Source organism: Xiphophorus hellerii, chromosome 4, assembly GCF_003331165.1.
Source record: "Xiphophorus hellerii strain 12219 chromosome 4, Xiphophorus_hellerii-4.1, whole genome shotgun sequence".
NCBI classification, from domain to species: Eukaryota; Metazoa; Chordata; class Actinopteri; order Cyprinodontiformes; family Poeciliidae; genus Xiphophorus; species Xiphophorus hellerii.
This window is the reverse complement of record NC_045675.1, coordinates 4092296-4118062: the sequence shown is the minus strand read 5'-3', so window position 1 is coordinate 4118062 and position 25767 is coordinate 4092296. Positions and strand designations below refer to the sequence as shown.

General features: G+C 35.1%; 1 protein-coding gene across 1 annotated transcript; it reads right to left on the bottom strand.

Moving 5' to 3' along the window:
• Window positions 1-560: 560 nt before the first annotated feature.
• On the bottom strand, window positions 561-6125 carry htatip2 (HIV-1 Tat interactive protein 2). Its single transcript, XM_032561076.1, has 7 exons — window positions 5769-6125; window positions 4097-4286; window positions 3892-3999; window positions 3016-3153; window positions 2070-2131; window positions 1626-1855; window positions 561-899 (listed from the first exon to the last, which is right to left on the bottom strand). The coding sequence occupies exons 1-6, from the start codon at window positions 5882-5884 to the stop codon at window positions 1639-1641; spliced, it is 831 nt and encodes a 276-aa protein (XP_032416967.1). The 5' UTR covers window positions 5885-6125; the 3' UTR covers window positions 561-899; window positions 1626-1638.
• Between the last annotated feature and the right edge of the window lie 19642 nt (window positions 6126-25767).

Here is a 25767-nt window from a genome sequence, read left to right as displayed (position 1 = left end):
AGATTGTGTGGCTTAATTGAAACACAAGCAAAGATAAAATCAGCAACATTTCTAAGCTGTGTTGTGTCACCTCATCAGTGTTCAACTAATAATGTTCTGTAGAAAGTAATTTATGCACTGAATAACTAATGCAACAACTAATTTGCTTTACTCGTGTACTCTTTGCCGTTTTAATGGGCCAACTTACGGAGTACGGGTCCTGATTTGCTGATACAGCAAATGAATTTAGAGCTGCAAAATATGCAGCCATTTTCAGTCACAAGAGGGCGACGTTGCATCATCGACAAATATGTAAATTACTTTAAAAATACATCAGTCAAAGAAGTAGAATAATTAGATCGTCCAGTATAAAGACAGGAACATCTTTTTAATATTTTCATAAAAACTAGTTTGCATTATATTATGAATATTTATCCTTTGGTGCAGAGAATGTGAAACTAAGTTGTCATTTATCACCTGAAAATTGATTTCAAGATCTTTTTCTTACATGAGGTGCATGAGTAAAAGAAAATATTGCAATAATCACAAATATCTAATATGGCACAGGCAAAAAACGCTTATAAATGTGAAAATATTTTATTGATTTTTTAACACACACTTAAATATGTAGCATCATCAACACATGTATGGACATTCTGTGCATAAAATGTCAACCCAATCAGTTTAAGGCGGTGGTTTAGTGTGGTTAGAGCACAAATGAAAAGCCCAAACAGTTTGGCATATTCCCCTGATTTAAACATCACAATACAACACAAAAGGATAAACTTTACTTTATGCACAAGTCATTCTTTGATTGGAATTAGGAATAAATATAAGAATATCTGTTTTCAAGTACTTCAAAAATATCTTGGTGAGGCTCTTGCAGAATGTGGTCATATATGTACAGCAGCCACAATGACCTGAAAATACAAAAAATAGTTTTAGCAAGTTAGTTTTAAATTAAGTGCTTGGTGTAATGTACTCGTTTCACGGTTAACATTTACCAATATTCATTGATCAATTAAGATAATCCAAACTAAAAGCTGTGAAGAAAAGCTTTGCAAGAAAATTGAACAAGTGATAGTAGATCCAGTTTGACCCAAAAATTATTCATTTTTCCTGACAGAATTAGATTCAAGGTAATTTCAGACTTAAATCAGAATAATTAAATAATCAATCAGTGGAAAAATGTAAAACGCTGCTCAGTAATTCTAAGAAGGATTTGATTACTGTAATGCCAATAGAGCAATAATTTAATATAAAATTTGTAAATTTGAAAATAGATTTTTCCCTTTTTAATGATTCATCTAATCTAGTTGTGGATGTCTGTCATTTACTATCAAAAATCAACTAATTGGTTGAATTAAAACCTTTCCAAATCTGCCAAGGGTGTGAATAATTTATATTTTTATTCCTATAAATGTTCGTACAAATTTGTGTGATGTACTGTTTTAAAAAGTACCCTGTCTGTTAACATGTCTGACTTCCAGAAATATTGCTAATTTTTCTAGGGAAAGAAATTAGCAATATTTCTAATTTTGCTAATTAGAAAATTAGCTAAATTAATTTTGCTAATTTTAAGGTGCATGAGTAAAAGAAAATATTATATTGAACAAATAAAATAGCAGTTTTTCAACATTTTGTACCTTCCATGCCCATTTATTTCCCATTCACTTTTCCAAGACTGGCAATGTCCTTGTTCTCCAGGATCTCTGCCTTCTGCTCCGGCTGCAGCAGAGTGTTGGACACCATCGCTTTCGCCACTGCTTGGATTGAGATGGACATGGAGTTGGAGCAAACGGCAGAGAAGGCGCTGAAGAACTTCCTGGCGAGCCACTCTCCAGGTCGACTCTCCTGTCTGTCGACTAACAGAACCCTATTGGAATAAAATGGTACAGTCCAGAGACGCTTTTGGTTTAGTCAGTTTAATTCTCAGCGTAGTCATAACTGTAGGACAAATGTTAAATCAGTGGCCATTTTATTGCAATTTTTCACATAATACAGCCTTTAATTTAAATACAGTTAAATCAGGGATGTCCAAAGGGTGGCCTAGTGTTGCGTCTATTCTCTTAAAAAATGGGATCACTTACCCTGGTCTGTAAATGGCTAATCTGTCAAAACCCAAAGCCTCAATTTCAGCTTCAACTTGGCCCTGGAAAAAAAAACATCCATACCATCAGATCTCTTATTGACTGTTTGACCTGAAAAAAACATGTTCAGAAAAAGAGATTTCAATATGTTACCAGTGAGAAAAAATAAATTTTTGATCTAGTTTCTACAGGAGTTTAAGTCAATAATTCCTTAATATTGATGAAAAGTACTAGTTCCTTTGTCAGATAATTTCACTTAAAACAAGACATTTATAAGTGAATGTCTTACATAACATTAGTTTATAATACTAGTTCAAATATCTTAGCAAATATCTTTTCCATAGAAACTAGACCAAAAATACTTGGTAACATTTTGTGTTTTTGCAGTGTAGATTATTTTTTAACACTTTTAACACGGGTACACTTTAAATAAGACAAAACTAACTTACAAGTAACTTTTCAGCAAAATAAGTTAGCTTATTTTAAGTAAGTAATTCCTTAATTTGATGAAAACATTCTTGTACCACAGGAAGATTATTTTACTTATACTAAGACAATTTCCCCATGTTACAAGTGAAATAATCTGCCAATAGAACTAATATATTTTAATCAATATTAAGGAATTATTGACTTTAAGCAATCCATTATGTTTTTTCAGAAAAGTTATTTAGTCAGTTTTGTCGTATTTAAAGTGTACTAAAATATTTGCACTACAAACTAGACAAAATAAGATAATAAGATTTTGTGTTTTTGCAGTGTAACTACACATTTTTCATCAACATTACAAAATTATTGACTTAAAACAAACTCCTATATCTTGCTGAAAAGTTACTTATTTGCTTTTATTTCAGGTGTACTAAGATATTGGCACTAGAAACTAGACCAAAATACTCTTTAGATTTTGTGTTTTTGCAGTGAAGTAGTACAAAAAAAGCTAATGACTGACCTTGACTTTGAGGTAGAGGAAGCTACTTTTTTTATCGGCTCCTCTGGAGGACTCCAGGTGAAACTGTGAGCAGCCTCCAGCCTTGGCGAGCTCTGCAGATTTCAGAACGTAGTCATGATCAACTCTGACGAATCCGTCCTAAAAACCAGAAATAATAACAGGAGATAAGGATTCAATTTGCCTTTTATACTTTAATCATTTGGAAATTACTGACACCATTTGCCTGGTGTCACAAATTAGCATCATACCTAAATTTATACTAATCGTAGGTACAATGTTCAAACTAATCATCTTTAACATCTGACTAACAACAAAAAATAATAATTTTTCATACAATAGGGTTGAACTTTTGATGTCTAGCTCAATATTTTCACATAGGCTAGCTAACTCAGCCACGCTTGAGAGGCAATGTCAACCAACCCTAAAATAAATGTTGATGCTTAGTCATTGCCAGTGTTGGGTAGCAACTAGCTATACTTACTCAATTACACATATATTATTATATTTACATTTATTTACGTTATTATACTTACATTTGTTACCATTATGAATTATTGCCATTTTTGTCCCTAAAATACCAAAATTTACACTTAACTTTATGTTTTGGTCAATCTGATGATGTAATTTTAAAATATTCAATGATTGATAATTTGATCAGCTACTCACTACTTGAGTAGACGTTTTGTCAAATACTTTGTTTACTCTTAAGTAATTTCTTGCTACTTTTTACTTATTCTTGAGTAAAAGCAAGTTGAAGTGATGCTACTCTTACTTGAGTAAAATTTTTGGGTACTCTGGTCATTGCTACTGTTTCAACAATGTTGAAATTTGAATTAAATTACAGCTTATCGCCCACTTTATACAACATTTACTTACAGCCCCCGCTTTTGCTCTGGTTGTTCCCAGGCAGCAGTAGCCCACATCATGGCCCTTGAAAGCAGCAGCATAGTCATCGAGTTTTTCAAAATCAACCACTTCCTGTATCTGCAGGCATAAATAATAAAAAGGCATAAATAAAAAAAGTCTCAAGCAGAACATAAAGGGTTATGTTATAGTGTAAAAGCTGCATCCGGACACCAACCAGGTTTTCATACGCTTTATCTTCAAAGCTCAGCTGTCTTCGTCCAATGAGGGTTATTTTGGAGAAAATGTTTCTCTCTAGCAGCTCTTGAAGCAACACTTTCCCGGTTTCCCCAGAAGCTCCCAGGATAAAACAGCTCTTGTTCTGACCCCTGAACTTCTCTTCCAGCGTCTTCGTGTCCTCAGCCATGCTGGGAGTCAGATGGACATGAGGCAGAAGGGTTATCACTTATCTAGAACAGGCGATGAAGTGCCAAACGCAAAATAATTTTAACGTGTTTCAAATAGTGCTGGACAATTTTGATAAAAAATAATGTGTTTCTTATCAGTCAATATTGATATTTTTTGTTTTAAATATCTGAAATAACGCCAAATTGGTAGCATAACGTTTCCTGTTTTATCCGTATTTTAACTCCACACTTGTTTTTTTGTTTTTTTTTAAACAGTTAGGAGGTGGCAAAACCGTAAGCTACTGCTTTACAAGTTACTTAAGTTGTTGCTAGGTAACCAGGGTGTTGCTAAGTAATGAGTGAGTGAGTGAGTGAGTGAGTGAGTGAGTGAGAGAGAGAGAGAGAGAGAGAGAGGATCCCAGCCACTTTGCTTAGCTAGCAGTGAGAGGTTGAGCAGCTAAAGCTTATCTCTGCCTACATCTCCCAGAATGCTGTGCGGTTGTCGATAATAGCTGTGAATGTTCTATATGTTGAATATTCAATCAGATGTATTATCTATTGACATTTATCATGTTTGTACTGTAAATTAAATTATGGATTTATTGTGACCAACATTTTTAAACAGTTTTTAAAAGGAAATCCAAAAGAATATGGCTACTTTCTAATAGATTTCTTTCTATATTTATTTTATATTTACTCCTGGACCAGGATGATACAGGACACAAAGCAGAATATGATTATCATTCCAATTTTTGATAACTAATTAGTAGTAAACAAATAGTAAATTATTCTGAAGTATGTGGTTTAACTATGGCATTGATACAGGGTCCAATTTAACTGTCTGCTTTTATAAATAGACTAATAACGGTTTAAATGTGCCTGAAATATGTCAGTACTAACACAAGGAGCAGAAATGATTGACAAATGGTGAAGTAGTGACAGTAAAAGATCATTGTTAACACAACTACTATAAAACTAGTTGTGAATAAATATTTTTGTCTATATCAGCAGAGCTAATACTTTTAATTTCTGTGTTATTCTAAATGACAAATCTGTACAATTTTATATTTATTTCTCATAAACCTTTAAGCAAATTCAAAAGTAGGTTTAAGAAATGCACCAAATAACCACATTTTAACACAGAATCTTGGTATCATACATTAAAATCTAAATGTATTTTAATGCTCTGTTAAATAAAAGCATTTGTTTTATTTACTACCACGGCAAAAGTTTTGATCGCTCTATTGGTATTAGAAGCTTATCAGGGCCCCCTGCTGGTCTGGAGGCAGTACTAGTACGCATGTATCTTCGGCCAGCTCTGCCTTTTGCTAAGGAAACATGACCAAGATAACGAGTACAAAGATCCTGGACTGTTTTATTTACCCCGATCTGTATGCCAGGTGTCTTTAACTCATCTAAACAGGTGAACCAAGAGGCAAATATGTCGGTTCTTGTGTTCATAAAAGCAAAACGAATATAAAAGAAATCGCGTCTTTTATTTACCTGCTATATTTGCTTGGAGAAGTGTCGTCGAAATAATAAAGCACCGCTGCAACGATGGCAACAGTGACGGTTAAAATCCAAGTCGCTTTCCCCAGGGTGGAGCAGAGGAGTTTCATAACAGAAACGAGAGATGATCAGACACTTCCTGGTTGCTTCATGTTTACAAGCAGCGCCGTCTTCCTGCCCCGGGAAGAGCAGTGGGAAAAATAAAAATCCTCAAAAGCTCTTACATCGGACTGCACGGGTTAAAAAATTTATTTTCGTAACCGTAAATAAAACAGAAAGACGAAAATTACTGGATTTGGGGCTGCTGCAATCACCAACCAAAGATAATGAACTGTAGATGACGCATGCGCATTGGAATCTGGACGGTTTGACGCTCGAAGTGAGATATCATGTTTTTGACCAAAGTTTATGATCCCAGTTTAAAAGAGAGAAATTCATCTTAATACATGGGAAAGCATCAGTGAAGTAAGCTATATACTAACAAGTTTACGTCATAATTCACTGAATGCAGTCATTTAATGACCCAAATCACAGAACTGTTTTACTGGAAAATAAAATTATCTTATTGGAAAGGACTCAAGATATGTCCGGAATGTCTTGCTTTTATTTATTTTTCTTTAAAATTCAATATAGGCTACTATAAGAAGTGACTAATAGTTGCACAAATTAATTATTTTAAGCTTTCTATAGCAGATTTGTACTTGAAACTGAAACGAAAACATGATCTATTCAGGTGGATCTTATGCTTGAGAGCATTAAGAAAGCATTCATTCTGTAAAATATTCAGTTTTATTCAGCACCAACACAGCATATCATAAATTTAAGGGTACTGAAGTACCGATGACACATGAAATACATGGAGTAACAGCAATAAAAGACCTTTGTGTTCCTTGTAAACATAAGAGTTAAGTGAATTAATTAGTAATGAGAGCAATAATCAAACAAGTAGTGGAAACTCAGGAGAATCTATTGCCTGGAACAATTTTCATTTGCTTCTTAAATTTGGTCTTCATGGAAAATTGGCAAAAAATAAATAAATAGCTGCATTAGATGTCCAACTGAAAAGTTCCCTCAATGGGACACAGGAAATAAAGTTAGATATACAGGTAACGTGCCTAACACCAGTGTCATTAAGAATAAGCTTACATCATGTTGTTATTATGGCAATTGATTTAACGTTACAGGAGTCGCAAACAAGCAAAGACACTCAAATTTATTTGCATTTTGAACTGCATAGTGGCCTTTAGGTGTGGCGTATTATTATTTAACTATTTCAAAGTAACATCTGCAGATAAACACTGAAATTACAGTAAAAATGTTCTCGAGGTTAATATTTTTTGTTCTTAAAATTTGGAACAGATGTGTAAAATGTGCAAAATGTTCAATCTATCGCTATAAAATAAAATGAAAAGTTGCTCCTGGTGTCCCCCTGGTGGGGTTGGTGCACTAAGCTTCAGCTTACTTGTGCACAGAACAGCTTACGTATGCAAAACATTCTTGATATTCCGCTGAAGCTGAAAAAACACATTTTCAGAATACTGATGCTTCCACTAAATAAGAAACACAAAAAAAATCACACATGAATAAATTTGTTCACTGAAAAGAAAACATGGTCTTTTCAGGCGATAAGTCATTAAAAACATGAAGCGCCATATTTTCCTACTACTTCCTGTCGTCTTTTTTGTATTTCCGTCAGTAGTAACTTCTGGTTGTTGATCACATGACTGGTGTGATGCAAAATAAGTGTTTGTATAGCAGTTTGGCAAAATACAGAAATTTTAATACCAGTGAAAAACTGCCTCATATTTTTATAGAAAAATTTGAGTTTTATATTTATTTTCAGAAATTCAATTTGTGATATTTTATGGTCATTCAAGACACAAATCCAACTGAGAATCACTGGCAAGATTTTAACACTGCTGTTGACATTCTCCATCCAATTAAATGTCATTAACTGGAATTTATTGTGACAACAATAAACTGGAATTATCATACTAAAAAATTTATCACGATAAATGATAAATGATATGATAAATTCCCACTACTAGCCCATGTGGTGGTCTAGCATATAAAATTCAGAAAAATACATTGGAGTTTGTGTTTAGCAATAAAAAAAATTAAAAACCAGCATTAATATTTTCTCACTGGCAAAATATCTCTTATCTACAAATGGCACAAATGGCTCCTTTCATGATCAAGTTTGTGCAGAAATGAGAATGATAATTTAATATTCTACAAGTTAAAAAGTTAGTTTTGTTATTCTTTGAGGGAAATCTAGAGTGGAGTGAAGGTTGAATCTTTGAAAATGTTTTTGCCTTTTGTCAGACCTCCAGGGGGTTTCATTTGCCAAAAGCTGCGCATAAAGAAAGCAAGTGCAGTCACATGCAATGAATTCATCAACGCCCCATGTTTTTAACACCCCTGCCACTTTGAACACAAGGCATCGACCCAATCTAATAGAAAATGATGCAGCCAGGGATGATCCTTTAAAGATGTCAGCAGTAAAAGACAGAAAGAAAATGGGCCGAGGTTGGAAAGAAGAGGCCTTAAACTGGCACTCTGCTGAAATGAAATGTCGCCTCTTTGTTCCTGAACCGCGGGGGCTAATTGGGTCCAGCGGCAGGGAAGAGAGCTGCTGCTGGGGTCCTGTCTGTCGCACCTGTTGAGTCATTGTCTCTCACATTGATTAGATAGGAAGTTGGAGTAAGAAGGCTTATGCCTCTGTGGGTGCGTGGCAGAAACGTGGTTCAATTTCTTTTTAGAACGCCACTGTTGGAGGTGGAAATACCATTGGTGGTAAGTGATCAATTGCGCTTAACCATTGATTAGCAGGCACTAAAAGACATATGGATTAAGATTATTTTTTCCCCTTTTTTTTCACGCCGTCCTCGTTCTTTTAACCAAAGGCGCAATCCTTTCAATGTGCTCTTTAATATTGCGTAATATGATTGATTCACTTCTTGCCGTCAGGACTGAGTTTCTGGCAGCAGATTCTGCATAAAACTACAAAATAAGCTTACAGAATATAGAGTGTAATTTACTGCTTTTCACATAAACAAAATAAGTAACCTATGTTTCTTGAAGTGAAGTCAACTTTAGGCAACATGTTTGATTTTACTCAATGTGCATAACCAAACATTCTGGACAAAAAACCCCCCGATGAAATCATGACACAAAGCAATAGCTGGGCATTTTATCTTTGTAAAATATAGCGCTAAAAATTTATTGGTATTGTCAAATTGTAACATCTTCAGATTAGATAAAGGAAACATTATGGCCCCCAAAATTCGGCTATTTTTTGTAGCGCCTGTTAAATATCTTGGATACGATGGAATTCATTCATTCATTTATATATTTATTCATCTATTAATTCATTTATTTATACATTGACTTATTCATTATTTCATTTATTTATATATTTAGTTATTCAGTATTTTATTTATGTATTTATAGGCCTGTCGTGATAAACAATAAATCAATTAATCGCACGATAAATTAAAACTATCGACCTCATTTTAATTATCGGCTTTATCGTTTCTTTCTGTTGATGACACTGAATGAAAAAAGGCTCAACTCCGGTGCTCTCCACTGACCTCTCCCTTCCTCATTTGTAATGCTCAGCGCACACGACACGATCTTAGAGCTGTGGGCCGATTGTCGGCCGATTTTCAAAACCTGAGACCACACATTAGCTGACAGAAATCCTAGGTATAACGGTTCGATCGGGTTCGTTCCTGCCGTGTGGTGTCCAACAATGGGCACAAAATAATGGCTACAAGTTCAGTGAACTAATTTTAAAACCAGGCATTAATCAATGCTTTACTACAATCTACCTGCAATGCATGTGGCTAGTGTCAGCATAAAGTCCTGACTGAATGAAAATCATTATAACCTATTTATGCCAGTTAACAAAGAACAGCTGAAAAGTTATCGGGTTTATCAACTGCAGTAGCAATTTCACTCCAACTCCTCCATTTGTCATTTCTATATTCTTTGCACAAAATGTTGGATAAACATTAATCTTGTTTCTACATATCATCTCCAATGTCCGCTGGACTTCGGGTTGCGCCGTGTCAAAATCAGGGCAAAAAACCGTGTAGTGTGAACTATTGCATCAGGTAGTCGATGTGCCCATCTTCTCTATTTAAATCTAATTATTACTGAAGGGCAACATAATATACAGACTTCATAATCTGCACTCTTTTGGTTGAATTCAGTATTTATTTCCACTTTGGTTTTATGTTGTTTAGTTTTTATTCAAGTACATTTTTTGTTAATGGAGACTGAGAATCCATTTTATTTTTGTTTTTGGTTGTTTTGTTTATCAGCTCCAGTGTTAAATGTTCTTTTGAAAATAAAGTCTATCTCTTTGGCAGGAAATCGCCTGCATTATTACGTCATTTCCATTAAATCAGTGTAAAAAGGTCTTCAAACAATATTATTGTTTATCGCAATAATTTTTGAGACAATCACTCAGCAAAATGTGTTACTGTGACAGGCCTATGTATTTATTTATACATTGCTTGATTTATATAATTTATTTGTATATATTTATTCATTTATTTATTAATTTATTTATGCATTAATTCTGGCTGAAATGACTCTCCATGCATTTCATCCATTATTGTTAAGCAACATTTTACTTTTAAACTACAACTGCACTGCAAAAACACAAATATGCAAATATCTCAGTGCACTAACCTATGAGTGCCTCAGAGTAGGATCTTGTTTTAACTAAATAATTCCTTAATATTGATTGAAAAAAGTACTAGTTCCATTGGTAGATTATGTCACTTATAACATGGTAAAAATGTCTTGTTATAAGTAAAATATTCTGCCAATGGTACCAGAACTATTTTAACAATATTAAGAAATTATTAACTAAAACAAGATCATATATCTTGCAGAAAAGTAAGTTAGTTAAGTTTTATTTCAAGTGTACTTTTCAAGATTTTGTGTTTTTGCAGTGTGGACTACATGTAAACATTCATGTTTAGAATAATGGTATCTACAATTAAATTGAGTAAAAACCTAAATGACTTCATGGCTACAAATCAACATCTGACTACAAGCAAATCAAAAAATAAGCATTTTGCATTTATGACTCTGGTATAACCTGATAGGTAAATGAAGAATCCCTTAGAAGTTGTTTTGATTCTCCAAAACCTGAATTTACAGAATTTTATAAAAATCCTTCATGTTTACATTGTTATTAAAGACATATTTATTAGCAAGTCCTGCATGCCTGCATACATACAGTATGTGCCACATGCTGTACCCATACACAGCTTAAGGCTTATCAGTCCAGCTCAGACTCTGAAGTGTGATGCTAATGATGCTAATTAATGGGCCCTGACAGCACAATCTGTTGCTCATTGTCTCCCAATAAACAGCTTTACAGTCCGCATGAGCCTCGGAGGGGATGAAGGTTTAATCTGAGGCCTGAGACAGTGAGAGTGGGACACATCCACAGTGGAGGGTCAGTCCTCCCGGGACAGTGCTGATCTTGAAGTGGGGATTAGTTCAATTAGAGAGGCTCGGTCTGATCGAGATGCAGGCTTCGATGTGTGTGTGGTCATACTTGTGTGTTTGTTACAAAGGAGATCTTAAACCTGATTTGCTGCCATCTACATTGATGCAGCTGGTGTGAACAATAGTCAAGATGATGCCTTTTTGCTTCCCAGTGACCTTACCCATAGATATCCATTTATTATCATAATTCTGTGAGGTAATTATTCTCATTTGTGCTTTATTATCCAAATAAATACCCGATCCATGAATATTTCAGTAAGCTTAAAGTCAACATGTTACTGGTTTAGGTGTTGTTTCTACATCAGCATAAGACTTGATTTTTAGTCTCCACCCAAACCAGTTTTTAGTCTTTTGATTAAAGCATCTGCAATGTGCAACAATACGAGTTAATCCAAAATCAGTAATTCATGCTTAAATGTATTTCCTTTTTTATTTTTACCTGCAAGGTTACTTGGTCATATTAGTTAAAATGTGGGAGAGTTATTTAAAATTGGTACAGTTTTGCTGCTTAATGAAAACAATGGCAGTTTTAGTGAACATTTATTATTGTCCTGTCCACACTTTCAGGTGTTTACCATTTGAATTGCTATTAAAATGATTCTAAATAGTTTCTATCAAAAAACATGGACTACTGTGAGAAAAAGCTCAACAAAAAAGATTTAACACATTGTTTTCTTGTTTTATTACATTTTGTGGATTCTGGACACAATAACAATCAAAAAATTATATTGTTTGGGATATTTTTATTTACAAAATTAAGTCAGTAATTAAGACCCCTGATGCTTAAAACACATGAATAAAAACAAAATACACTTTTTTTAAAAACTCATTTTACCTTTTTAAATATTTTCTAGAAAATAGAAATGTTATGTTATTGAATCGTTCCTTTATTGGTAGTTATAAGGAAACCACTGCAAATCCAACAAACATTTCTCTTACCTGTATGTTTGTTTGTTTGTTTTTTGTTTATTTGTTTGTATTTTATTTTGCAAAAATAATTTCTTAATAACACCTGACTGAAAATGATCATGTGGTTCACGTATTATGAACTCTGAGGCTGAATATGTGAATTTTAAGCTATATGTGTAGCAGAGAAAAAACATAACTAATGAAAACTTCTGAACAATTACTAGGATGAACTTCAAATCAGTATTATTCGTAAAACCTGAAATATGATTAGTATAATTTTTAAAAAGTCAAAATACTATTACTGGTAGAAACATAATCCAATGGTAACTAAAGAGAAAATGGTTTTAAGATTTCTATTAGTGAATTTTTAAAAAATGTATGTAGACTTGGTGTTTACATAAAATACCAGTAGGGATGCATTCAGTTTATGGATGTGTGAGAAAATGTGAAAACTTCAAAAAGTATAAATACTTTTACAAAACACTGCATTTAGAACTGAAATTGTGAACTTTAAGTTAATATGTTCTCTTAGACTTAGACTTAGACTTAGACTGACTTTATTGTCATTTTGCATGCACAGGGTGTATACAGAACGAAATTTCGTTGCATACGAAATTTCGTATGCACGTCTCTTAGTGTTAGACGTGCCATTTCAAACTTTATTTGTCAAACTACATAATAGAATAAGTCATTCAAACAATTAGGATAAGTCCTTTTTGTTGTGCTAGCTTCTTCATGTTACACCGGGAATTACTTTGACAGGACATGTAGGGGGAAAAAACACCAGAAGAGTCCCAGGATATAACAAAAAAACCTCCAAAGTTGGTCTCTTTCAAACATCTGCATAGTAAAATAAAACTAAGATATTTAGCAGCACCTGAAACGAGATGCACAAAAGTTATTACCAGGGTCTAACTGGCCACAAAACCAAGAGGTGGCGGGAAAGAAAACAAAACATTTCACCAAAGAAACGTTGCAGATGGACAGAAACCTCGGTCTTTGTTGCAGGCTCAGACTTGAGGCTCAGACCTTTGCAATATGTTTGAGATGAAGCAGAATGTCTTCAGGAGCCGCAGCTAAGCAGCAACAAATGAAACCTCCTTTCCGTTCTCTCTGAGGAACAAAGAGTTCATTAAAAGAGCAAATAGATTATCAGTTTCTTTCAGCAGAGCGTCTTAAAGAGTCTGAAGGACCGGGCAGCTCCCAGCAGGTAGACCAAAGACACATCTGGCTAAACTGCTGCTTTTGTCTCATGAAATCAATGCTTTTTGCTTAAACTTTTCCTAAAATACGCTTGAGAAAATCCCGTTCTTTTAAAAGTTAGACTTAAAACCTCTGCTTGCAATTAAGAAATGCTTTCATTATAATGTGTGTAATGCTCACAAAATCTGTCTCTATTTTCTCTTATACTTCAACAAAAAGCTCTATGGTACTCTAAAATGCTTTTACTATGAAAATGAACTGAAAAACTGTTAAATTTGTTGTTTTTTCATAGGTTACATCCTTCACATGCATTGGATTGACGCTGGAAACAGATGAGGTAAAAAAAAAAAACAAGTTCTGGATATTAACTGTGTTTAAAACATTTAATTCAAAGTGCCTGTTTTCTATATGCTTGCACTGCAAATTGTTATGCAGCAAACATTACACTTGGGTTTGTGATTAAGCATAAAACTACATTTAATTACGAAGTGTATCATAAATTTAAAAATTCCCATGTCTTTCAGAGTATTAGATCAATTTAAAGGTGACCTACTTTGCTTTCTTGAACAGGTTAGAATAGGCCAACGGTCTACACAAAACATGCTCATTACATTTTCGCCACTGTTTTTATAGGTCGAAAATGAGAACAGCAACCTGACTTTAAATCCAAATAAGCTACTGCTGGCCACGACCCCCTAAAAATGTTTAAGGGAGGCGTTTCATCGCACATGAAAATGGCTGCAAACAGATGTATAACTATACAAGTGTACATCTTTAAAGAGCATTAGTAGAGCCTCCTGCACAACCAGCAAAAATGCAGCAAGTTGCTTCTGGATGGCAATCAACAACAAAACACTTGTCTTTTTCATCAGCCATTGTACAGAGCATACAGTGGTTTGACCAACTGACCAAACGTGCTGGAGCTCTGCTTGGGTTGCTAGACAATGGGTAGAACTCTGCTGGGGTTGCCAGGTAAGGGGCTGGGTTGCTAGGTGAGGAGAATTGCAGAGGCTTTTAAAATGGGTTATTTTATTGCTAAAAAACTGCAGGGTGGTGGTGGGGTTTTAAAGCATTTTGGCTGTTTTTAGAAGCAGTAGAAACCCAATTGGAAGTATAAAAAATTTCCAAAATGTGACTTTTAAATAATACGTCCACCTTAAAGGAAAAAAAATCACCAGAACATTTAATTTGTTCAGATTTTTTTCCATAATCACAAGAAAGCAAAAGTAAGAAAAAGAAAAAAAGAAATTTAAAATTAGGATTCCATATGTCATGTTTAAATTTTAATAACTTATAATTTCTCCCTTATTTAAATGCAAATTAAGTATAGCACTAGTAGGATATACTGCTGTGACATTGCCAATGCAGTGTAGTTACGAATTTCTCTTGTGTGTCAGCCTGAGATCTTTTCATATGATGTGAAATTAGTTAGCTGACTTTGACATTTCCATCCTCCTAACACTGAAAGTAACACCAGCATTTATAAGGAGTTACTAAAGCTACTTGTTTTCACAGCTTAGTGTATGATTCTAATTATACTTTAGCATTTTTTTACTAGCAGCTTGATTTTAGAGAGACTTTCCCAGGAGAAAATTAAAACTTGAAACAGTTAAATGTGCTGGGTTCCTTTTATAGGATAATAATGGCATAATGCACAAAAGCCTCTTAGTGGATATTTGTGTTTGGATTTGAGTTTTTATCATCAGATCTATTTGCTGTCTTAAATCTCTCCTTTGTGGTGGGGCGGGTAAAGCTTAATGACTCCTTTGAACTGCCGCCATCTTTAGCAGAAAGGCTTTGGGAATGTCGGCCAGCTAACCTTTAGTCTGTTTCCCACATCCAGCAACAGTGAAGGCCATGTAATACCCAGCTTTCCATTCCTGTCCAGCTCCTGTATTCTTCATGGCTTAAACATTTTTTTTTCCTTTTACCCATGCAAATAGGAGGAAATAATGATAATAAAAGCAGCCATATGAATGAATTTTCAGAACTTAAACCAGCATCATTTTTTTTAAACAAGTAAACATTAAGTTTATAAAGAAACCCAATGTTTTTAAGGGATTTTCTTTAATTTCAAGAAAAATCTAATTAGTTTGACCTAAAACACATTTAGAGACTACAATCTAACATGTTAATATCTGCTTTTTGTATAGCGACACATTGTGATATTTCTGTTTAATATGTCTGTCATTTACATCACGAAAACTTTTAATTAAACAAAATTTTTTCACAATCGTACAGAAGAGGATTAGGGCCACTGAAAATTTTTTTGACTTTAATCTCAATTTCTGGCTTTAATCTCAGAATGTTTGACTTTAGTTTTCTGAGATTAAAATCAAAATTCTTTTGTTTTCAGTTGCCCCAATCCTCTTCTGTACAATTCCCTTAAAATTTGTGTGCAGCCCTTTTTTTTTTTAGACTGGCTTTTCCTTATTTTCTGTAAGATAAAGGAAGCTGAGCTGTCATTACTTTTATTGTTTTAAAGTTGCTGAACATGAATATTATTCACTGTCAGTATATTCCAGCAGTCATTGTACAGCGCATACAGCCGTAAAACCAGCTGACCAAAGCTGACTGGAACTCCACGGGGGTTGCTAGGTAACAGGCGGAACTCCACAGGGGTTGCTAAGTTACGGTGCAGTGCCCAACAAATGTGACTTAAGAAACGGGAGGTTTTTTGAAACGGCTCATTTTCCAGACACAAAAAATAAAACTTTAACATATTACCAAGAAACTGGCTTGTTGTTTTGTTTTTTTAAGCATTTGGGCCGTTTTTAGAATCAGTAGACACCAGATGGTAGTCAAACAAAATAAACATACAAGAAGTGGATTTTGCAAGGTAAACTCTTATGAAACCACTGAGCAAACTAAAATAACTCTCAGCCAGGAGGCAGATAGTCACATTTCCTTAAGAAAGGCCATTAGTAGATTATGGAAAGATTTTAAAGTGGTAAAGATCCATCAGAGCTGGTATTGATATGTGGTTGATATGAAACATTACATTGTCTGAGGCTCTGAAACTGCAAAAATACAAGATATTGAAGGACGTTCAAGTCAAATGTTTTCCCATTTGAGAACACCTAAATTTAAAACCCTTAAAGTTACAAAGTCTTCAGTGACTTAAGGTAGCAAATGCTAAATACTATCCACTAAGCACCAAAAAAAGGGTGTAGTAGCATACTTATCATGTCATTTATCCTGCAAAAATGCTACCAGTCTTATCAGTAACTCTTTGAAGCTCTTACATATTCATCTTTACTTTCCACCACTGGACGGTCTCTGCAGTCCTGTGACGCATTAGAGAGGAAGGGAGATCATGTCGGATCATGACGGACCCACCACAGTACAGAGACCTCCCTGCCGATGAGTAAACACAACTACAAATACCGCAGCTAGCTGGACAATCATCGAGTGAATGGAAGCTAATTAGCTGGAGCCTAATGCCAGTTTACCAACACCTGTATTAGCGTGCTGGCTCAGCGGGGAGTCAGAGTTGGCCAACAAGCTCTAATCCCTCATAAGCCAGAAGTGCTCCTCCTAGGAGCATTAGCATTAGCATATTCTGGTTTAGCCAGCTGTTGGTCACCAGAGTTCAGAAGAGAGGAGGAGACTTCCTCTGGGATATAAGGGACAAAATTTACTTAAATTGTACCTGTCTGTTCAGGTATATCAAAACTATACCTGTATTTTTCCTGATAAAATGGCTGTGATAGAAAATTAAAAAGTTAAAATCAATATTTTTGTCATCTTAGCTTAAAACTGAGAAACCAGAATCAGTAGTTACTGTTTTAAAACCACTTATTCCACTTAATCATCTGAAAGTAACTGGAGTTTTCACCACATGTATAAAATTCTTAACAAACCTCTCCCATCCCCCACCTGTTGCTGTTCACTTCTGGTTTTCTACCTGAAAGACGGCAATTGACAATCTCTTGCAACCAGTGTTGGTCAAGTTACTTGGAAATTGTAATTCATTAATAATTTTGATTACTTCCCCAATAAAGTAATCCATTTATTTTAATAATTACTTATTTTCAAAAAATATTTAGTTACTTAATTACTCAGTTACTTTTGAAAAACATGCACGTCCTGAATAGGCACTAACAAACTTTATAATTTTCTGCCCAATATGCATGTTTGCCAATAAATAAGTTCTTCTTTTCTGGTCAAGTGTGTCTGAAATAAATAAAAATGCCAATGTTGTAGATACAACTGTAACAGTATGACAGAATATTAGGGACATTGTAGACAGAAAAAAATAATAAATTTCCACCAAAAAAAAAAATCTCGGAAATGTTGAGAATAATCTCATAAATTTTCAAAAAAACTTAGAAATTTCAGTTTCAAAAGTGGAAAATTTTTTAACTGAAAATTTCCAAAAATTGAAAGCTTTGTACTTTTGAATCTGAGAATTCTTTTTCTAGAAAATGTCTGAGATAAACCTAGAAACAATTTCTAAGATTTTTTCTAGAAAAAATGTTTACTTTTTAAATTCAAAAACTTCAGAGTTTTTTCTATAAAATGTCTGAGAAAATCTTTTTTTTTTGGCAGGAATTTACTCCCTTTTTTTTTTTTTTTTCAATTTTTCCATCTACAATGGCCCTAACACACCATTGTAGTTATAATCACTGTGGTAGCAGTAGAATTATTTCTTAGTTATCTAGCAAATAGATAATGGTATACCTTTTTGTTTTTAATTTTCTGTGTAAATAAAAGCTTTTTAAACTCTTAAAAAGCTTTTAAGAGTTTAAAAGTGGTGTTTTTAGTCGAGGTTGTGATACCGTGAGAACGTCCTACCAGGCTATGGCGAACCTATAGCCTGCCACATTTAAACATCCACAAAACAATTATCTTCCTTTTGGTTTAATCCTCATATCATGATCACATTGCCTTCGAGGAGCTGTGTGCGTTTTTCTGTTTCATGTCTTTGCTCTTGCGTTTCTCCCATCCTGTCCAGCTGCCTGGGTGGTGGAGTGATTACCATTTGTGCATCAAAACAAGTGAGAGGCCAGGGTGTGTGTTTGATGGATTAGTGAGTGCTGGCATTAATATCATGACTGGACTGGCTACATTCCCTCGGTCTGCTGATAATTTGAGGGGAGGAGGAAAGCGGTTGGTCTATTAGCCCGATCTGTTTGCTTAGTAGCAGTCCGAGTCTGATCCTCTATTTTCCGTCACCTTTTTCCAAGAGGATCTCTGGCTTTTGTGCCAGAGGGATGGGGAGATAAAGGATGGGCCTGAGTGGTACATTGATTCAGAGATCAGCATTCTTCAGGCTTTCTGTACTCCTACCAAACTAATCAGCGTGTGTAAACACAACGAGACGCGTTGAGGGCTGCCGGTTAAAAGGCCGGGGTCTCCAGGGTTGATTAGGAAGAGCTTTTTGATGGACCACACTCAGTGTCTGTATGCTCTGCCTTGGACGCAGCTTGACTCTTGCATCACTCTGTTGTGCCTGAGTGTGGGTGGCTGGACAGACACTGATGCACACGGTTTTAAAAAGACCAATTGGGTGGGTTTTGATGTCCTAAAAGATTGCAGAAGAGCAATCAAGGAAAAGAGAAAGTGTAACAAAAACTGTTAGAATTCAAATATCTTAATTTGAGTGCTAAATCTTTGTTCAGTTTCCTGTAGAACAAGTTTTTGACTACTAGATGGATAAAACAAAAATAAATTTGTTTGAAAAGGAACAAATAGTTTACCATCATAAACAGAAGTTGTTATGAGTGCTGTAGTCTTTCCACATGTCTTAAAGTGGTAAAACCAGCTGACCAAACATGCTAGAACTCACCTGGGGTTGCTAGGTGACGGGCTGTGCTTTCAGGGGGTTGCTAGACAATGGGCAGTAGATACTCACTACTGCCTTTACATTCGTTTGGTTGGTGACGTTACGTTCCGGAAGATTTTGAAATGGCTTATATTCCAGACACCAAAAACCATTAATTTATTTCCAAAGTACTACTAGTTATAACATGTGAAATACAGTTTTCCCTTGTTATAAATGATATAATCTGCCAATGGAAATGGCACTTCTTTTAATAAATATTAAGGAATTATATACTAAACCATTCCCTATATCTTGCTGAAAACATATAAGTTAGTTCTGTCCTATTTCAGGTGTAGTAATTTTATTATGAAGTATTACTGCTCTTACTTGAGTAAAATTTCTGGATTCTCTACCACTGAATGAAAAACAAACATGTTTAGCCAAAAATTCACTAGACAGACACACACCTGCCTTTTTTTGTTAAAGTTTCAGAAGTTTTTTTATTGAAAGAAACTGATTTGGAAACATTTTCTTTTGCCTGGTTTTGTTATCTTTTTGTTACTTACATGAATTATTATTATTTTGGTCCTTAAAATATCAACATTTCCACTTATCTTTATAGTTTGGTCCAGATGATGATGTAATTTTTAAATATTAAATGATTGATAATTTGATCAGTTACTCAGTATTTTTTACCAAATACTTTTTTACTCTTACTTGAGTCATTTCTTGGATGGCTATTTTTACTTTTACTTTACTTGAGTGCAATTTTTAGGTAAGCTGTCCACCTCTGCTTATATTCTCAAGTCATGGTGACAGTTTTAACAAATATGTAAACATTTCTTTTACATATAAAAGTTACATATTGCAGGTTTAAAACAACAAATTAAGATCATCTTTGACACGAGGGGCTTGTGTTATAACAACCTATCAATCATCAGATCATAAGTCTCGTCCCAGAGGAATACCATTTTCTCTACAAACGATGACTCAACATCGTCTTTACTTAAAGCGGACATCAGCTCAGATGTCTCTATCAATTCCCCAGAGTTATGACCCCTCTTGAAGCCTCTCACAGCCAATTAGGGGAAGCAATGGCAGCACACCTTCAATGACAATCAACAGTAGCTGGTTAGCGCTCCACATGCTGCCCCACTAGTGGCTATCAGGACGGATAAAGTCTAATGGGCAATCACAGGGGGGCTTATGTTGAAAATCAGTGCCGATCCGTGCGGCTCTACTGGGGATTCCTGTCCAGTGTGGGCTGATGCTGGAGCTTATGATCCAGTAATGGGAGTTCTGGTTGAGATCTGAGGCGGTCCAGAGGGAATGTGGTGTCAAACTGGCCCCAGCTTCCTCAGGCTAAAAGGTCCTTTGATAGGCGAACTGGTGCAGCTGAGCGGACTTGAAGGAACAGGTCCCAGCTGATACGATGTGTCACTACTAACTTGTACAGGAGCTGCTGACTCTTTTCTTTTAAAAGGGCGGACAGATTAGAAGACTAAACCTAAAATACTTGACTTGATAAGATTTGGTGTTTTTGCAGTGCAGTACTTTCTAAAAAAACACTAAAAATATTTAGATTTTCTCACAAGTACGTTACAATTAGTATTCATGGAAAGACAATAGTTTGGAGTATTTCAGACAGTTGAAAGTATTGCATGTAATAAAATTAAGCATTGTTAAACTAAAGTTCACAAACTTGTCTCATCTGTTTTGTCAAAATCAATACAAAGTTTAATTTTCTAAACTTTCCATTCAGGGATCTCTAGCGCATAAATATGGAAGATGATTTGGGACGCTGAAATAAAATCTGACTTTTTCTCAGAATTCTAACTTTAATCCTAGAAAGAAGTAGGTCAGAATTCTGACTTTTATTTTAAAGAAATTAGATTTTTTAAAAAAGATATGTTTCAATTCAGCAAATTTATTTTTGTAATTCTAATTTACATAAATATATGGTCAATGGAAACATAGCTAGTGCCAGTAGCTGCATTTTCATTGCAAAACTTTGTCAATACGTTAATGTCAAAAAACACACTTTTGCAACTTTAGCGGCATGATCTTCTCACCACTTCCTGTTGTCACGATGTTGATCACATAACTTGTGATGTGAAAAAGTTTTGATAGAGCTGAAAAACTACCTCATCCTAAAAACATTTTTATAGAAAAATGTGTTTTGTTTTTATTTTCGAAATTGGTGTGTTTCCATGTAGCAAATTTCTTTTCCTAATTCCAATATGCGTAATTTTGTGGTCACTGGAACCATAGCTAGCATCATAAGTTGCGTTCACATTACCAAATGTATGCAGAACTTTGCTTATATTCCACTGATGATGAAAAAACTAAATTTTGAAACTGCAGTATTTCCATTAAATACAAAACACAATAAAAATCACATGTGAATAAGTTTGTTCAGTTCCAATTTGCGCAATTATATTTTCAATGAAAATGCAGCTACTGTTGGGGTAAAAACTGGTTTTTGTTCATCTTTGTTGGTCACTGTCCCAATACTTGAGATGTCAGTGTTGCCTTTTCATGTCGTAAGTGTGTTTTATACATATCTGAGAAGGAAGTTTTGGCAGATTTGTGTTTGGGTGGGTGTATTCTGTCTGTTTGTCATGTCAGACGATGGGAGGGTGGACGCGTTGTGAAGAATGGTGAAGGCAGGTGGTGTGACTAAAGCGAGGACTGGACCGAATTGGAGGAGATGGGACCGGGTGTCACCAGTCGACAGGGCCTGTCCAAAGCCGGGCGGCGCACCACACCCACCCAACTGTTCCTCTTTCACCACCCTTCTGCCCATTTCTTCCCATCACCCTCTCTCACTCTATCTCGCTTTATCTCTGTTTCTCTTTTCTTTTCGGGATACATTGTTAACAAAACGGTTTACAAACCCTGGCTGGTACATTATCCACGACCGCCTCCTGTGAGATTGATTTAGGCAAATGGATTCAGGAAGGGAGGGAGGACGCAGAGAGGGGTGTGTTCCTCCATGCAGCAGCTTTAGAAAACCACCACATGGGCCACATTGAATATTCCTTTTTCTTTTGCATTTTTAAAATGCCATACATTAAACGCTCATTATGCAGCCTTTATGTGCCAGACGTCTCTCTGTACGGGTGAAGCGGCTGAAGACGGGCTATGATCTCCCTGCGCATGCATGTATGGCCCATCGTTAGAGGCTTTCTGACATGTATGATATCATCATGACCGAGAGATTTGACTTTCATGCTGCTTGGCTCAGGAAACGGAGGGAGTGTCAGAGGCAACGGAAATGTTTGATGCTGTGAAATAAGTTGACAAAGATTAGTGTTTTATTTATTTTTGCTTATCTGTTGATGCAGGTATGTTTTACATTCATAAGAGTGATAAACTTGTAAAAAAAATTTAAAAAGCACATTAACAGACACAAAGTAATTTGGAATTTTAAATTTTGTTTTACTCAGAATTCTAACCTTAATTTCAGAATTTTGACTTCCTCAAAGTTTTTACTTTTTCCTCAAAACTCTGAACTTTTCCTCCGAAGAATTTTGTTTTCTCAGAAGTTTTAACTTTTTCTTAAAATTCTGACTTTAACCTATGAATTCTGGCTTTGTACTCAGAATTCTGATTTTAATCTCAGAATTCAGACTTTTTATCTCAGAATTCTGATTTTAATCTCAAAATTCTGCTTTTTACTCAGAATTCTGATTTTAATCTCAGAATTCAGACTTTTTATCTCAGATGCCAGAATTCTGAGAAAAAAAGTTAGTGTTTTCAGTGACCCCTAATCCTCTTCCATATAATTCAAACAGATGTAACTATGAATGTATACAATACAAACATATATAGGTGGAGACTGATTACTTTTTGTTTTTACATCTTTTGTCAATAATTATCTGTCAACTCATCATCATTTCCATCAATATTTGATTTTCTGTCACATCTTTTAAAGTTACAAATCAAAACAGAGGAGCAACATGAAAGCAGAAATCAGTTAAGCAGATTTTTCTTTTTTTTGTTGCATCGTTGAATCTTGGACTCCACTTTCTTCCTTTTTCCAACAATAGCATCCTGTTTCTACTGGTTCGAGAGGCGTGTGCATGTGTGTGTGTGCGTGTTGGCGTGTGGGGGTGTGTGTGTGGGTGTGTGTGTGTGTGCACTGAGGGGGCCAAAGGTTGAACTGGGCATCCCATCATGATAAATCACTGGTTAATGAGGAGTCCATTGTGTCCTCACACATTGTCTCCCCTCCTCTCCGTCCCCTCCTCCCCCTCGTGTCCCTTAGACCGCTACCTTCAGGTTGTTAAGCTGACACAGATAATGAACTGGCCGCTTTGAACTGTCCTCACAATATTGACTGGTTGCACACAGCAGATGTCTCCCTGGCAGAAAGCAACTGGTAAAAGCACATTAGGTTAACAAAAGGGGCTTTGCTTTTGGTGGGTGGGGACTGCGGAGACGGTGGCAGAGGGCTCCGTGTGGGTGTGTCGTGTGGTGGGAGGACGAAGGGAAGGGTGGGGCAGAGGGCAAGCTTTAGAGTTGACAGATCTGGAGGATTATATCAAAACAACACAGTTGCCGATTATATGGCAAAGAGAAGAAGCAACAGAAACATGACGGCATGTTTTTAAAGAGAAAATCCTCATACAGGCTTCAGGCACTTTTTGCAGGATAATAAACTGTAAGTGCACTGCGAAAACACAAAATATTGTGTTTTTGGTTTTAACAGAGTTGAATTAGGACAAAACTAACTCATAAGTAATTATTGAGCAAGACAGAAGAGCTTATTTAAGTCAATAATCCCTGAAAATTGATAAAAAAAAAGTACTAGTTATAAGTGAAATTATCTTCTATTTAGTGTTTTTTTTTTCATATTTAAGATATTTGCACTAGAAACTAGACCAATAACACAAGTTATTGATAAGTTAGTTTCATCTTATTTCAAGTACTAAGATATTTGCAGTAGAAACCTGACCAAAAAACTTGACAAAAACTTGACAAAAAAGATTTTGTGTTTTTGCAGTGTATCTGCTTTCACACTGCAAAAATACAAGATTTTACCAAGTATATTTGGTCTAGTTTCTAGTGCAAATATATTAGCACACTTGAAATAAGAAGCAAAAAAACAAGACACTTATAAAAAGGCATTTTTCCCATGTTATAAGTGAAATAATCTGCCAATGGAACTAGTACTTTTTCATCAATATTAAGGAATATTGACTTAAAACAAGCCCACATTGTAATGAAAATGTACTTGTTGGTTAATTTTGTTTTATTTCAAGTGTACTGATATATTTTCACTAGAAACTAGAACAAAAATACTTAAGATTTTGTGTTTTTGCAGTGAATAAAAAGAAACTGACTTCAAAAAACTTTCCAAATCTCAAATTTGCAGAGCGATACTATGAGTAAGGCTCATAACTGTTTATGTTGCGTCATATTCTGTTATTTTGAACTACAAACGGTTTAATTCATGCATAAACTTAACAATCATCATAATTTGTCACTGATGGGTTCATTAATTCATAGCTCAGATAACAAAATGATCGGTGAAAGCGGCGCGGCCTGCGAGCCGGCTGGTTTCTTTCTGGCAGTGGGACGGGTGGCTAATGGGTCAATAATAAGCCGTGACTAACCGTCTCCCAGAGGAGCGGCCCGGCCAGACACACACTCTCAGAAAGCAGCAGAAAGGTATGAGCTACCAACACTGATTACCATATAATTGGAGCCATTGTATTTGACATGGAGAATTAGCAGCCCGCTAGGTGGCTAACTGGCCTTTTATTCAGCTGTGGAGTGGACAGGATGCACACCCAACCACAGACTGCTGTATACAGCTCACATCAGTAGCACAACTGTTATGGTTTTATCTTTGTAAATGTCTCTAGTGAGCATTTAAATCTGTTAAACAACCTCCAATCCAGAATTCTTAAAAATGGTTTGCTTTTCAGTTTGCCCGTCTTTTTGCAAAAATTTGAATATTAATAAAATAATAGAGCTATAACTGATTTTATTCTGAGCGTACCATCAGGATCGAATCGGGGAACACCAACATTTGCTGTTTTTACTGATATTTTAATTATTTTAGGGGCTTTTATGTTGTCATATCATGCTTAGAATTAGATTTTAATATTTTGTAACCTTCCTTAAATAATTTTAAGGAAATTATTTAATTTCCTTAAAATTAAGGAATTTTAAGGAAATTAAATTACATTTCTTTAAATTTAAAGAAAAAACCAATTTTTGCCAAAATTGGTTTTGGTAAAAAAAAATTAAAAATGTCAGCATTTTTTTCTTTTTAAATAATTTTTTAGGCCAAAAAACAATTTTTAAGAAAAAGACTTGGATTAGTGTTTTTTGACATTCATTTTATGAACAGTATTTCATACTTTCTGTGGAACAATGCAGAAAATATGGACTTTCTGTGTACATACAACTTGTACCTCTGCTGTCCCCTCATAAGTCACATAAGCATAGTTACAAAGTCGGCCTTCTGTCACCTGAAGAACATTTACAGGCTTAAAATCACAGCAAGATCTCAAGAAACTCACCCATACGTCCATTTTTAGTCACATTGATTACTGCAACAGAGTCTTC

What these genes read in the sequence shown, in the direction of transcription:
- htatip2 (XM_032561076.1), bottom strand. Translation starts at nt 5,884, where the DNA reads ATGAAACTCCTCTGCTCCACCCTGGGGAAAGCGACTTGGATTTTAACC. An exon ending in CCAGAGCAAAAGCGGGGGCT is followed by an intron (nt 3,154 to 3,891) that starts GTAAGTAAATGT and finishes TCTGGTTTTTAG; the next exon opens with GACGGATTCGTCAGAGTTGA. An exon ending in TCCTCTACCTCAAAGTCAAG is followed by an intron (nt 2,132 to 3,015) that starts GTCAGTCATTAG and finishes TTTTTTTTCCAG; the next exon opens with GGCCAAGTTGAAGCTGAAAT.